The sequence below is a fragment of the Arachis hypogaea genome, chromosome 13 (assembly GCF_003086295.3).
Source record: "Arachis hypogaea cultivar Tifrunner chromosome 13, arahy.Tifrunner.gnm2.J5K5, whole genome shotgun sequence".
Taxonomy (NCBI): Eukaryota; Viridiplantae; Streptophyta; class Magnoliopsida; order Fabales; family Fabaceae; genus Arachis; species Arachis hypogaea.
In genome coordinates this window covers 39,707,837-39,720,390 of record NC_092048.1, presented here as the reverse complement: position 1 = coordinate 39,720,390, position 12,554 = coordinate 39,707,837, and the positions used below count along the sequence as shown (strand labels likewise).

Below are 12,554 nucleotides of genomic sequence, written 5' to 3'. Positions count from 1 at the left end.
AAAAGCTAAATATATTAAAACACACACACACACACACATATATATATATATATATATGAGTTATTAATATAAATGACATTAGTAACATAATAATTATAAGAAATGAAGATATATCATCAGGGACGGAACTAGATAAAATATTAGAGGGGGCCAAAAATATTTACACAATAAAATAAGATTAAAATAAAATTTTAAGGGGGCTAAACTGAAATTTACATATAATTTACATGTAAAAAATTAAAATTAGGGGGCGATTGCCCTCCTTTCTTTATAGGTAGCTCCGCCCCTTTATATGATGAAACATTAGCAAATTTAAGTTCATCGAAGAGTACTAATATTTATTCATATCAACAAATTTTGAACTCGATAATAATATTAATAAACAAATTCTTATTTTAATTAAAATGGATAATAATAATAATAATAATAATAATAATAATAATAATAATAATAGTTTTATCCTTTCAAAAAATATCTTATTATAATAAAAATTATATAAAAATTTTAATTAATTCAAACTCTAGTTATCATAAAAATCAATTATGTAAAATATCGTATTATAATAAAATTATATAATAATCTTAATTAATTCCTGCTCCTCGAACTTCTCCTCTCGCGCGTCTCCCTCTTCCACGACGGCGACGACAAAGGAAAGCTCTCTCTCTCTTCGCGCTTCTCTCTCTCAGATGCTCTTGGCTCAACGGCGGCTCAACGACAAAACGGCGACAACGCGTGTGACAACGGCACACTACTAGAAAACTAGTTATTACAGACGGATATTTTCGACGGATTTTATCCCACAAAAATACAGATAGAATTTTAGAGGAATTTTTTGTCAAAAACAAAAAAAAATGAATTAGCATAAATTACAGACGAAAAACAGAATCCGTCGATAATTCTGTCGGTAAAATTATTTTTTTTCATGGGAAATGATTACAGACAGAAAATTCGTCTGTAATTAAATAGACAAAACGTTGCGTTTTATTAAATTATTATAGACAGAAAATCCTTCTATAATTTAAATTTTCCTCGGAAATATTGAGGTAACCCTAACTCAACCCTACCTTCTCGAGCTCCACCCACACCCCACACAAGTGAGAGCTTCTTCCTCTCTCCGTCCACACTCTCTCCATCGCACGAGCTTCTTCCTCTCTCCTTCTTATTTTGCAATATAAAACTGTGCTCCTCTGCTCCCTTCGTCATCGTCCCTTGGAGGTTAGTTCGTTCAGCGTTTTGTTTCTTTCGTTGTTCTTGTTTTGCGATTTGATAATGGTGATTGATGATTCTGTTATGTTAATTTTTGCAGGAGCTTAATTTGGGAAGGGATAGAGTAAGCATTCGCAATGAGTTCATCACTACACTCTTAATTTCAGAAATGCAAATTGTTTTGTTAATTTCGATTCGATGCATTTCGTTTCAGATAAAAATATTGGAACATGAGCTTTCATGCAGATCTGCTTCAATCAAAACAAATGCCCTAAAAACTGGTAGTAACGATGAAGGAAGACAATATAATATGGTGTTGTCTATAGTGTTGAGGGGAAAAGGGAAGAGTTCTTGGAACAACTTTTGAGTTCTAGGAACAGATCAAGATCAAGGAGTGGAAAAAAGAGATATTCATCTGAGGAATGCTCATCATCTTCTTCAGATGTTAGTAAGGATTTCAAAGATCGAAAAGGGGAGGCATCAAAAGACAAATAGAAAACACGGGAGTAAAAAGAGCAAGGTAAAAGGTGAAGCTGCAAATATTGCAGCAGATTCTATAAGTGAGAATAAAATTTCAAGAAAAGAAATGTGATTGGATTGGATGCTTAGGCCTAAGAGTAAGGGACCAACAGTTTCAGATACAATGGAGAAATTGCCAGAGGAAGATCCTGTTGAGGAGGTATGAATCAGTGTCGATAATTTTTTGCCCTTTAGCTTCATGTTCTCCTGTTTGGTTCTTTATTTATCTTCTAATTGTTTGTTGTTTGTTAACATTTTATTGCTTACTTGAATTTCGTCTTATTGAACAAAGTTTGGTGGTCTCATTTTTTACTATACCATAACGAGAATAGAAATAAAAGGACGAATGAAAAGAGAAGGCAAAAGGTAAACTAAATAGAATTAAATATGATCAATAAATGCAAGCAAAGAAAAACATATGTTATTATATTTCATCACCCCAGTATAAGTTTTCCTGAAAATAAATATATGAGAAGAGCAAATTGAAATGAAGAAAGCAAAGAAAGTGTATTAAAAAAATGTTGAAAAAGCTTTCAGATAACAGGCTTCAGTAAGAATGTATATACTAATGATCATATTATATATTGTATATACTCCTTTTTCTTCTTCCTGATTCATAAGAGTTTAATAAGAGTCTATACTATCTTTTATATTTTCATGTTGTTATAAATTATTAATTAGTTAAGTATCATTACACAGAGGTTCCAATCATAAATATATATGCTTTTTAGTGATGTAATGTGATAATGTATAGTTGAAATAGATAGTGTAGCAAAATTGAATTAACCTTAGATAATTTGTTACCTCTTAATTTTTCTATGTTAGAAAATTCAATCCAAATAGTAGGACTATGTAAATTACCGATTAAATCATTTTGAAGCCAAAAGGATGGATATTGTTGCTAAGAAGTAAGAAATGTTATGAAGGTAAAATTTTGGTTAAAATGCAGGCTTATGTGACACAAGATGACAACTTGATTGGGACACAACCTGAATGAGTAACATAGAAATCAAAGAACTATTGATGATGAAAACATAGATAGGCTAAAGAATTTTGATTTGCAGGTACTAAGGAGACTATTGGACTTTGGCAAGAAACTTCATTCTCCTAATGCTCTTCTCATCAATGGGCAAAGAGATTCTGCTGTCTTTACCGGTCAAGAAGGTAATAACTAATTATTAATTAACCATCTCTCCATCTCCATTAATATTCACTATTTGAAACTAAATAAAAATTAAATCAACTATATTTATTTGCAGGGAAGACTTACAAATTTAGAGTGTCCAATGTTGGGTTAACAACATCAATCAACTTCAGGATTCAAGGCCACTCATTGAAACTTACGATTTGGTTGCAATAGTTGGTGCTGTCCCCTCTGCTACTTACATGCGTTGTTTGATGTCTTTGCAGAAGTAAACCCTCTGTAGAAAGTTCCGGCTATTGTTCATGGAAACTTGAAGCTCTCCGAGAGGTAATTCTTGATAAGGAACCATGCTTTTTAACCCTCCTCTCTTATTTTAATGCTTATGACGGTGCTCCATTGCACCTGTTGGTTATCACTGGGTTGTCAAGGTTATTTATGTACATCATGGCTATCAAAATGAAGGAAACATGTTGGGATATCCTAATTTAAATCTGAAACATGACATGTATTTTATTTAAGTATCCTCCATTCTGTTCACTTTTTGGTTTTGTTAGTCTAATTTGTGTAATTCACTTTATAAATACGTGAATTTGTGTTTCTTTACAATGCTTATGTAAGTGGTGGAATTAATCTTGTTTTCTTTTGGCAGCTATGCAATCCTAGTATATCTTGCTTCTGCTTTTACTGGAATTGCTGACCACTGGTTAGTAGAACCATCTCATCTGCTTCTTGTGACCCGATGAGTTGCTATTGTTCCAATCTTTATAGAGTACTCATTACTTGGGAACTCGTATATTTTAGAATTGAACCGTTACATTGTCCATTAGTAAAACATGATTTTGGGTTCATTTTTCTCATTTCTGTATGTTCATTGAAAGGATAGATTAGGGTGACAGAGATTAGAATAAATAACTTAATAAATTATAACATCTTCCATTTTCATTCATCAGGTATCCAACTGAGCTGTCTAGAAGAGCCAAAATTAACTCAGTAATGGATTGGCATTATTCTAATTTACGAAATGAAGCAGGTAGATACATTCTAATTTTCATCTTGAACTCTTTTAAGTAATGTGACTAGCCATGAGCAGTTGATTTTTTTTCTATAGACTTGTATGCTACTTAGTGATTAATTACTAGAAGAAAATCCATGAATGTGGTTATTATCCATCATTTGTTGTATGACTTTGCAGTGAATTATGTAATACATACTACACTAGCACCTGCCCTTGGCCGTCAACTGAATCCAAAAGCATCTACTGAAGCAGAAAAAGTTTTTTTATCTTCTTTGAAAGCACTGGAGGATTTCTGGTTCAATGGAGATAATGAAGGATTTCTGTGTGATAGCACCCAACCATCGGTGGCTGATCTCAGCATGGTTTGTGAACTTATGCAACTTGAGGTAACTAGATATGACTTGATCATTGTTATTGTCATTAATGCTACATTACCCGATAAATAGCTCTTGTGAGTATGGTAGCTATATTCCTAAGTCCTAATTTGTGAGCTTAAAATTTCTTATTGTAAACAATGCTATCAATTGACTCATCATCTTGAAATCTTTGGTTGAACCACAATGGTGGTTGGTAATATGTGTGATATCTTTTAGCATGAATCTATAAGATATCTAATTCTCTAATTGAACTCTGAATTATCACAGGTTTTGGATGAGAGGGATCACAGTCGAATATTATCTCCTTACAAGAAAATTCTTCAGTGGATTGAGAATACAAGAAATGTCAAAGTAATAAATTTGTGGCATATTGTGGGCTTTGTTCTATATGCAAATCAGGAAGAAATAGTCTCTCCTCCCTAGTAGGTCTGTCCTTTTCATGGGTGGCATTATCTTCAAGGTCTAGTGACTCTTTGAAGTTTGGCACTGCCATCAGTGTTTTAAGGCATGTGCATGATAGTCTTTCTTTTCCTTTTTCATTCTTTGGTAAGGTTCCAAGATGTAAAGCTTTAATGCTAAAATTGTTATCTATTTATAATGATTGCTGCAAGTTCATCAGTTTCATTGATTATAATTTACTTCGGTAACAAAATTTTTCTTGGCTGCAGTTGGATATTAGAACCAAATTGTGCCTAAGGGATAGTCTATACCGTTTGGCTAAGAGTGCCGAGCAAAGACATAATGACTCAATTGCAAATGGTTGCACCGGAGATGATCAAGCATGCAAATCAATGGTGCCACATAATGGTAGCATGTATTGGTTGCTGTCTTCACTTCAGTTTTATTGCTCAGAGTTATAAGTACTTAATGTCAGTGCATAGAAAGTACTGTTAAACAAACTTTTTTAATTTATTGCAGAAATATAATGCTATTTAATCTTCTTGATAAGTATAACCTGCAACTTTATTCAGAAATATAATGCTATTTAAATATAATGCTATATAATCCTCAAAAGTACTGTTAAACAAAATTTTCTATGCTTTCTGCAGTGGTTATCACTCCTCCACTCCTCCAAAAATTATTGTGGCACGCAAAAGAAACCCAGAGGTCTTAGCAAAACAAGCCACCAGGAGAAAGAGAAAACGTTGAATGGATCTTAGAATAATTGAACAACTAATGTTCAGTCTGTGCTCATGTATTTCCTTGTGTTGCTTGGGGATTATACTTTGTTTATGTTTTGAATTATATTGACTTGTTTATTTATATTACTTTTCTTTTAGTTTGATAATACGATGAATTTGTTTATTTTTTGAAATATTATAAATATTCTAATAAAATTAGATAAAATTTGTATTAAATTTATATTTATTTTGTATTAAAAAGTTTATTTTGTAATTAGAAAAATAAAAAAATTCTATTTTACCTTACTGATGGATTTATAGACGAATTTTCTGTCTGTAATCAGAATGTGAGATGATTTTCCAAAGTTCAAATTACAGACGAAAAATCTGTCTGAAAATTCATCTGTAATTACAGACGAAAAATCCGTCTGAAAATCCGTCTGTAATTATAGACGAAAAATTCGTCTGAAAATTCGTCTGTAATTACAGACGGAAAATCCGTCGGAAAATTCGTCTGTAATTACAGATAGAAAATCTGTCGAAAAGTTCGTCGCCTTCGGGAAATGGATGAAGAATTTACAGAGGGAAAATCCGTCGATAAATGGTAAAAATCCGTCGGTAATTTTCCGACGGAAAAAAAAATCCATCGGTAAATAATTTTCGACGGGGCTTTTACAGAGGGACAAAATTCGTCGTTAACCAAAAATCTGTCTGTAATAAAGACTAAATCTGTCTGTATTAATCTATTTTCTAGTTGTGGCAAGCTCCCATCCCGGCATGGTCTCCCTCCTCTCTTCTCTTCTTCCTTCTTGAGCTCTCTCCTCTCTTTGCTGTGTGTGTTGTGTGTTGCATGAGGGGGAAAGGGAAAAAGGAGGTGGCAGCTGCTGATGAAAAAAAAGGAGGAAGTGGGTGTGTTATGTTTAGTTAGGGTTAGGGTAGAATTAGGTATAAGAGTAATTTTGTAATAGTCAATAAAATTAGGGATAATATAGTAATTGAAAGCCAAATTTTAATCCAATAAAATTATCTTTGAAGAAAATATGCTTACTCATCAATTTACAATTTATTTTTAAATAAATACTCTAATTCAAGAATTAGAGATAATTAAATTATTTTTTTTTAAAATCATAAATAAAATTCGAAATCTAAATATTCAAATTAAAGAACATAAAATTCTTATTATTTTCAATTAATAAAGCTCTAAATTATAAATAAGAAATTCTCTGGTTTATATATAAAAATCTCTAAAAATATAATCTTAAATAAATATAATAAATCTTAAATAACTTATTATTAAATTTTCAAAAATTCGGGATCTTACATCCTAAGTAATGTCAGGTTGTGGGATGTAAACTGACATGTGAGCTCATGGCTTACATATGGTAAACATGCATCATAATTTTTTACAGCATATTCTCTATGACCTTGTATTGTGCTTGAGTTCTTGTTGTTGTGCTCCATGACTTATTTGTATTGTGATTGTGTAGCTTGTCTGTGATTGTTTATTGTTACTGGTTGATTGTTATGAGATTGACCTTAAAGTTGAAGATGAAAGAAAAAACTGTAAGGAATAGCGTAAAAAGGAAAGTAAGACTAAATCAATTACAGAAGAAAAGTTAGTAAGATCGTATAATGTAGGGTTGAAAATATTACGTTTTACTGTTTCTCCAGGCGGAGTTGATGGCGACGCCTGCTGAAGAGATGGTGCCACTCTTTTTGCTATACCCTAGTCTTAAAGTACATGTACGTTTAAAGGACGTCCGATGGTATATGAAGCTATTAAGCTTAGAGTGTTTTTTCCTCTTCTTGTTAGAACTTTTTTAGGGGTAGGACTTATCTAGCTTGAGTTTTAGACTAGAGATTTTTTACATGGGTCAAAACTCAAAGTGTCATATGTAAATAGGAGCCTGTACTATATATATACACTAAAAATGTCTAAGTTTGGACTAAAACTATTTACGTTTATAAGACTATTACTACAGTTATCCTTTCTTATTGCTTGTATGCAATTTGTGTGTTTATATTTTGAAATAAGCTTATTTTTGTCTTTTGTTATGATTAATAACTTATCGTGTATGACTATTATCGCTTGCAATGCGATTTTAAAAAATATATATATGCACCCCGAGAATGCGTTCACGTTTCTAACGGTGAAATATGCTCATATATTATATTAATAAGGAGTTAAAGTTTTAGGGGAACAAATTAGTAACACCTTGTTTTTAGTACGATCATAATATACTAAAAATTGGGTTGTTACACCTAAATTAACAGATGTGTGAATTGGTTTTACATTAAGTTGGATTAAAATTTTATTAAAAGTAAATAGGTATTTATAGAATAACTTAATATTATTGACTATTTCAAAAGAAAAGATACTATCTGCATATTGTGAATCTCTCATGATATGAGCGGTTTTTTCATAGTGGGTGGTTATTCCCTCTACATGCAATGAATGCAAAATAATAAGAGAGCATCCAGCTTGCCCTCAAAATCAGACGCAGGTCCAAAATAAGAGATATGGTTTAAAACCTGTTCGAAATTTGGATAGTTGAACATTGGGTCAGATTAAATTTGGTACTTCTTGACTTTTCATGTAGAAATAGAAATATTTCTTAAAATATTTATTGTTAAAGTAAAATTGCAAACAAAATAATTGTTAAAATTATAAAATAACATGTTCGAAATTTGTAGAAGTGTAAAATTTAAGGACCTTGTTACAAGGGATGTTTGGTGACTTACAAATATATACTAAAGAATTTATCATTAAAATATATAATAACTTTAGAATTGTAATATCAAAAAAATGAACCTTTAACAAAAAATATGAATTAACATATAATAATCATATAACCAATTTATGTTCTAATAAAAAGGCTATTTTTTTAATTATAAGATACTTGTTTCGAGATATGTTTATCTGAAACAAAGATGAGGAAAATGGGCTTAGATTTGCGGTCCAAACACCTAAACTACTTCGTACGCTCCTAAGATGACAGTTGAAAATATTTTCAAGAGATATTAATTCCAAAATAAACATATATTTTTGTAGAGTGTGTAAAAGTTGAAAGATTAATTACCTTAATTGTACTGATATTTATAGAGTAGCTGATATGACTGAATGTTCAATAGAGAAGATGATTCTATAGATTATGAAAAATTTTCCTTTTTTTTATGGACGGTTCTGTTTGGTGGGGAGTTGTTCTTCCTTCATGCATGAGATTCTAGTTGTGAAAAACTACTTAATTGTTCTCCAAGTTGGACCGAATTATGGGTTGGGGCACTTGGACTGATACCCAGCTGGATAGCTTTGTCCATTCCTTCTTAGATTAGATTAGATTTGTTTGTCCAAGTACGTGATGGACTTGTTTATAGTTGTCAGTTCAAATCCTTCTGGAAGGGGATAATAACCAAGCTATTAGGTCAAATAGGAATAATATCCTGACATATTATTTAAATTTAATAGAACAAAATATTCTTTAAATTGGTTATCGAAGAATAAACATAACAATTGAATTGGTTCCTCAATTTTTATCATATAATCGAAAAAGTTCATCAAAGAAGCAACTAAATTGATTAAAAAACATTTTTCGTGCCATGTCAATTTGTCTAATAACATCTCCCGTCATGTGTCATTTAAATTTCTAAATCCAATTTTTACTAACTATGTTGACTACACTACAAGAAAAACGTTGAGTACCATCAGATTTAGCGTCGTAGAGTAGCGATAGATTTACCAGTGGTAATGGTGTCGAATTCGTAAGGTTAAGTAATCACCGGTGGATTTATGTTTCCGACATTAAATTTTTCGGCAATAATTGGACGAAAAAATAAATTGGTGTGACCTTTTGGGTCGGATTTATCATCGAAAAAATGCTGCTACCTCCATCTGCTCAGCAGCCCAATGTCTCGGTGATGCCGCTTTCAGGGACAAACACTGCGGCCCCAGAATCCTCTCACGGAAGTGACCCAACTGATGCGCCTTCACCACCTCCCATCGTACGGTTAATGATTTGGCTTGATGGCAGAATGGCGTAAGTACTACTTTAAGTCTTCTATATGCTGAAAGTGTCTGATTATTGATTCTGGTTTTAGTGGATTTATGGTTGTAGGTTTGAACTGCTGAAGCGTTTGATATATCGTGATTAGTGATTCTTGATAGTTGATTATAGTTTTAGTGGATTTAGGGTTGTAGGTTTGAAATGCTGAAATTCTTTGATATATCCTGTTTATTGATTCTTGATTATTGATTCTAGTTTAGTGGATTTAGTGGATTTATGGATTTTGCTTCTTGATTATTGACTGTTGTTCATTGATTGTTAACAATTGGTGCTGTTTAAAGATAATTGTTGATGGATAGTGTTTGTGGCGCATTCTAGTTATAGATTAAACTCTGCCAAAATTTTCTAAAAAATTTTCTATATATTATGGTTATTTGCTTCTAAAGTTTTAATTTATATTGCCATATTGGTTTGTTTATGAAGTGTTGATAGGTTTGCGCCAAATAACAATGTATGTACTCAGGAGATGACCAATGTCATCAAGCTGATGTACGACCATCCATGGCCGAGCTACATGAAGATCCCCTTTAAGACCAGAGAGCGATGGTTTCAGAAGTGGGCGGTAGGAACTTAAAATAATCAAACCTTCTTAGCTAGTTTATATCTTCTATTTTATTTAATACGATATATTTTGATTCACTAATTTTAAAATTTCTTTTTGCAACTGAACTTTATATGGGACAAGGAGCACGATCTCATCATCAGGAAGATATACAACCATTGTATAGGTAGGCGGCTACAACAGATACTGGAGGATGTACGTGAGAAGCGCGACCACCTCACTTCCTAGCTCCACCTAGAAATCACTACAAGAAAAATGCTGAATACTGTCGGATTTCGCGTCGGACGTTAGCAGTGGGTTTATCGATGGATTTACTGGCGGATTTGGCAATAAGTTCATTGGATAAAAGGTTACCATCGAATTTGATTTTCTGACAATAAATTCGCCAGTAATAATTAAAGGGAAAACAATAAAAATTGGCTCCAAGATTACCATGGGATTTACCACAGAATTTATCTGCCGATAATCCCTGATTAGTGTAACGCTGCGTTTTGGTCACTTTCAAAGCGTTACTGTCAGATTTTCCGCCAGTAAATTCGACAGTAATCTTGCTCTCTCTCTCTCTCTCTCTCTCTCTCTCTCTCTCTCTCTCTCTCTCTCTCTCTCTCTCTCTCTCTCTCTCTCTCTCTCTCTCTCTCTCTCTCTCTCTCTCTCTCTCTCTCTCTCTCTCTCTCTCTCTCTCTCTCTCTCTCTCTCTCTCTCTCTCTCTCTCTCTCTCTCTCTCTCCCAAAACACCTCTAGCAGCCCCTCCAACAGCATCGGCCACCGCCAACTGCGTCCAAGGACTGTGTGAACTCAGTTAGGTGCTGCTTGTGACGCGTTGGTTGCTCTGTCGCCATCGTTTTCATCCTCCCGCCACTGTTGCCGCTATCATTGCTCCCATAATCGTTGACCTGTGTCTCTTCTCCCTCCTCCAGGTAGGTTGCCTTCATCACTCTTTCTATTCCATACCTGTTTTTACTTCATTTTAATTAAAAAATTCCTAACCCCTTTTCAAACTCTAACCCTAAATCCTAATTTATGGTGTATGTCTATGTTTCTGTTTTATTTTGTTTTTGTTCTATTTTTATTAAATTTTAGGATTTGTTTTTATTTTGTTCTTTTTTTTGTTTATTCTGATTTTGATTTTAGGATTTATTCTGGGTTCATTATTTTATTTTAATTTTAAAATTTGTGATTTCTTAATTTATTATTTTCTTTATGATTTTTATTCTGATTTGTTCTTAATTTTTTTCTGTTCTTGATTTTTGTTTTGATTTTTAGTTTGTTTTTTATTTTTGTTCAGAATGTTGTTGTGACCTGTGAGAGTTGCCTTTTGTAGATGTTGTCGAACTGGATGTGGTGGCTGGACAACATGACTAGATGAGATTACGACTCTGTGAGACCTCCCATTTGTCTCCAGTTCAAATAAGACCTCCTCTTTCTCCCTCTAATTTTGACTTCAATCCCCTCCTCCCTTTATTTTCTCTATCAAGTACTTTAATATTGTTCAGTGAATATGTTGTACACTTGTGTTATATTGTTTTCTTCTTTATTTTGTTCTTTGATTTATGAATGTAAGAATGATGATTCTGCTGAGCGCTAGATTATTAAAATTTAAAATGATTATTGAATCTTCTTTGCCAAATTGAACTAAATTAATTTAGTTGAATTTTATTCTTGTATATTCTGTTTTAGACTGATTAAATTTTGCTCTGCTATATGGAAAGCATAAAAAGTGATGTGAACTTCTATTTTGTTATACAATAACTTAGGGACATGAGAAATAAAGTTTGATATGAATGTGATTATCCAATTAGGTGTCCTATGATCAATAGGGTTGGCTTATGTGATTGAAATTGTTAGTGGTCTAATGATGATGCTTGATTATTTATTTTGATTGTTTTGATTTTAATATGTTTGTTATTGATGTTGTTGATTTTTTTTTTTTAAATTGTTTTGCCAAAGCAAGGCTTAAATCCTTAATCTTTGAATGTGATTGATTCCCTGCTAAATAAAAGTATATATTGACTTGCTGACAACTGTTATACATTTTGGTGACTCTCACCAAACGAGAACAGTGACCAAGAAGCTTGTATATATGAAAATTTGTTTAATTAGGTAATCCACAACAACCAAGAAACTTGTATATATGGTCTAAACGATTGAATTTTTGTTATTGTTGAATTTTTTTTGAACTAAATTGTTGTGACCTTGAGCTCAATTGTTAAATTTTTGATATTTTGAATTTTTTTTCTTAATTGCAATGTTAAAATTTTGCTATTGCATTAAATTTAATTGTTGAATTTTTGTTGTTATACATTCTTTTTAACAAAAATAGCATCAAGTGAACCTTCTTCAAGGACCCCTCCTCTCGCTCCTGATAATGAAGATGGTAATTTTTTATAATTTTTTTATTTTTTAATACATGAGGATTAACAATTTTTTTAAAAGATTTAAAATTTAAGTTTACTGTCGGATTTACCGGTGAATTTTAATCTAATTATTAATTAATCATATATTACCATTAGATTTACCAGGAGAAAAATTCGACGGTAATTAACGGCAGA

General features: G+C 32.2%; 1 protein-coding gene and 1 long non-coding RNA gene across 33 annotated transcripts; one reads left to right on the top strand and one right to left on the bottom strand.

Moving 5' to 3' along the window:
- The first annotated feature begins 1,031 nt into the window (after positions 1–1,031).
- On the top strand, positions 1,032–5,619 carry LOC112733719 (glutathione S-transferase T1-like). Of its 32 annotated transcripts, none has more exons than XM_072211813.1 (11): positions 1,032–1,215; positions 1,307–1,330; positions 1,421–1,885; positions 2,790–2,889; positions 2,985–3,196; positions 3,519–3,572; positions 3,820–3,899; positions 4,062–4,270; positions 4,529–4,766; positions 4,930–5,068; positions 5,311–5,619. In XM_072211813.1, exons 7-9 carry the CDS (start codon positions 3,863–3,865, stop codon positions 4,682–4,684), a joined length of 402 nt encoding a protein of 133 aa, XP_072067914.1. In that variant the 5' UTR covers positions 1,032–1,215; positions 1,307–1,330; positions 1,421–1,885; positions 2,790–2,889; positions 2,985–3,196; positions 3,519–3,572; positions 3,820–3,862; the 3' UTR covers positions 4,685–4,766; positions 4,930–5,068; positions 5,311–5,619. The 32 variants fall into 32 exon arrangements, with proteins under 32 accessions (XP_072067914.1, XP_072067912.1, XP_072067913.1 ...); XM_072211811.1 differs by having other exon boundaries at positions 4,930–5,075; XM_072211812.1 differs by having other exon boundaries at positions 4,930–5,130.
- Positions 5,620–5,694: 75 nt separating this feature from the next.
- On the bottom strand, positions 5,695–8,710 carry LOC140177943 (uncharacterized). The gene is made up of 3 exons (XR_011869645.1): positions 7,036–8,710; positions 6,807–6,917; positions 5,695–6,263 (listed from the first exon to the last, which is right to left on the bottom strand). It is a non-coding gene; the product is annotated as an uncharacterized lncRNA (long non-coding RNA).
- Positions 8,711–12,554: the final 3,844 nt, after the last annotated feature.

What these genes read in the sequence shown, in the direction of transcription:
- LOC112733719 (XM_072211813.1), top strand. Translation starts at nt 3,863, where the DNA reads ATGGATTGGCATTATTCTAATTTACGAAATGAAGCAG. An exon ending in TAATTTACGAAATGAAGCAG is followed by an intron (nt 3,900 to 4,061) that starts GTAGATACATTC and finishes ATGACTTTGCAG; the next exon opens with TGAATTATGTAATACATACT. An exon ending in GTGAACTTATGCAACTTGAG is followed by an intron (nt 4,271 to 4,528) that starts GTAACTAGATAT and finishes GAATTATCACAG; the next exon opens with GTTTTGGATGAGAGGGATCA.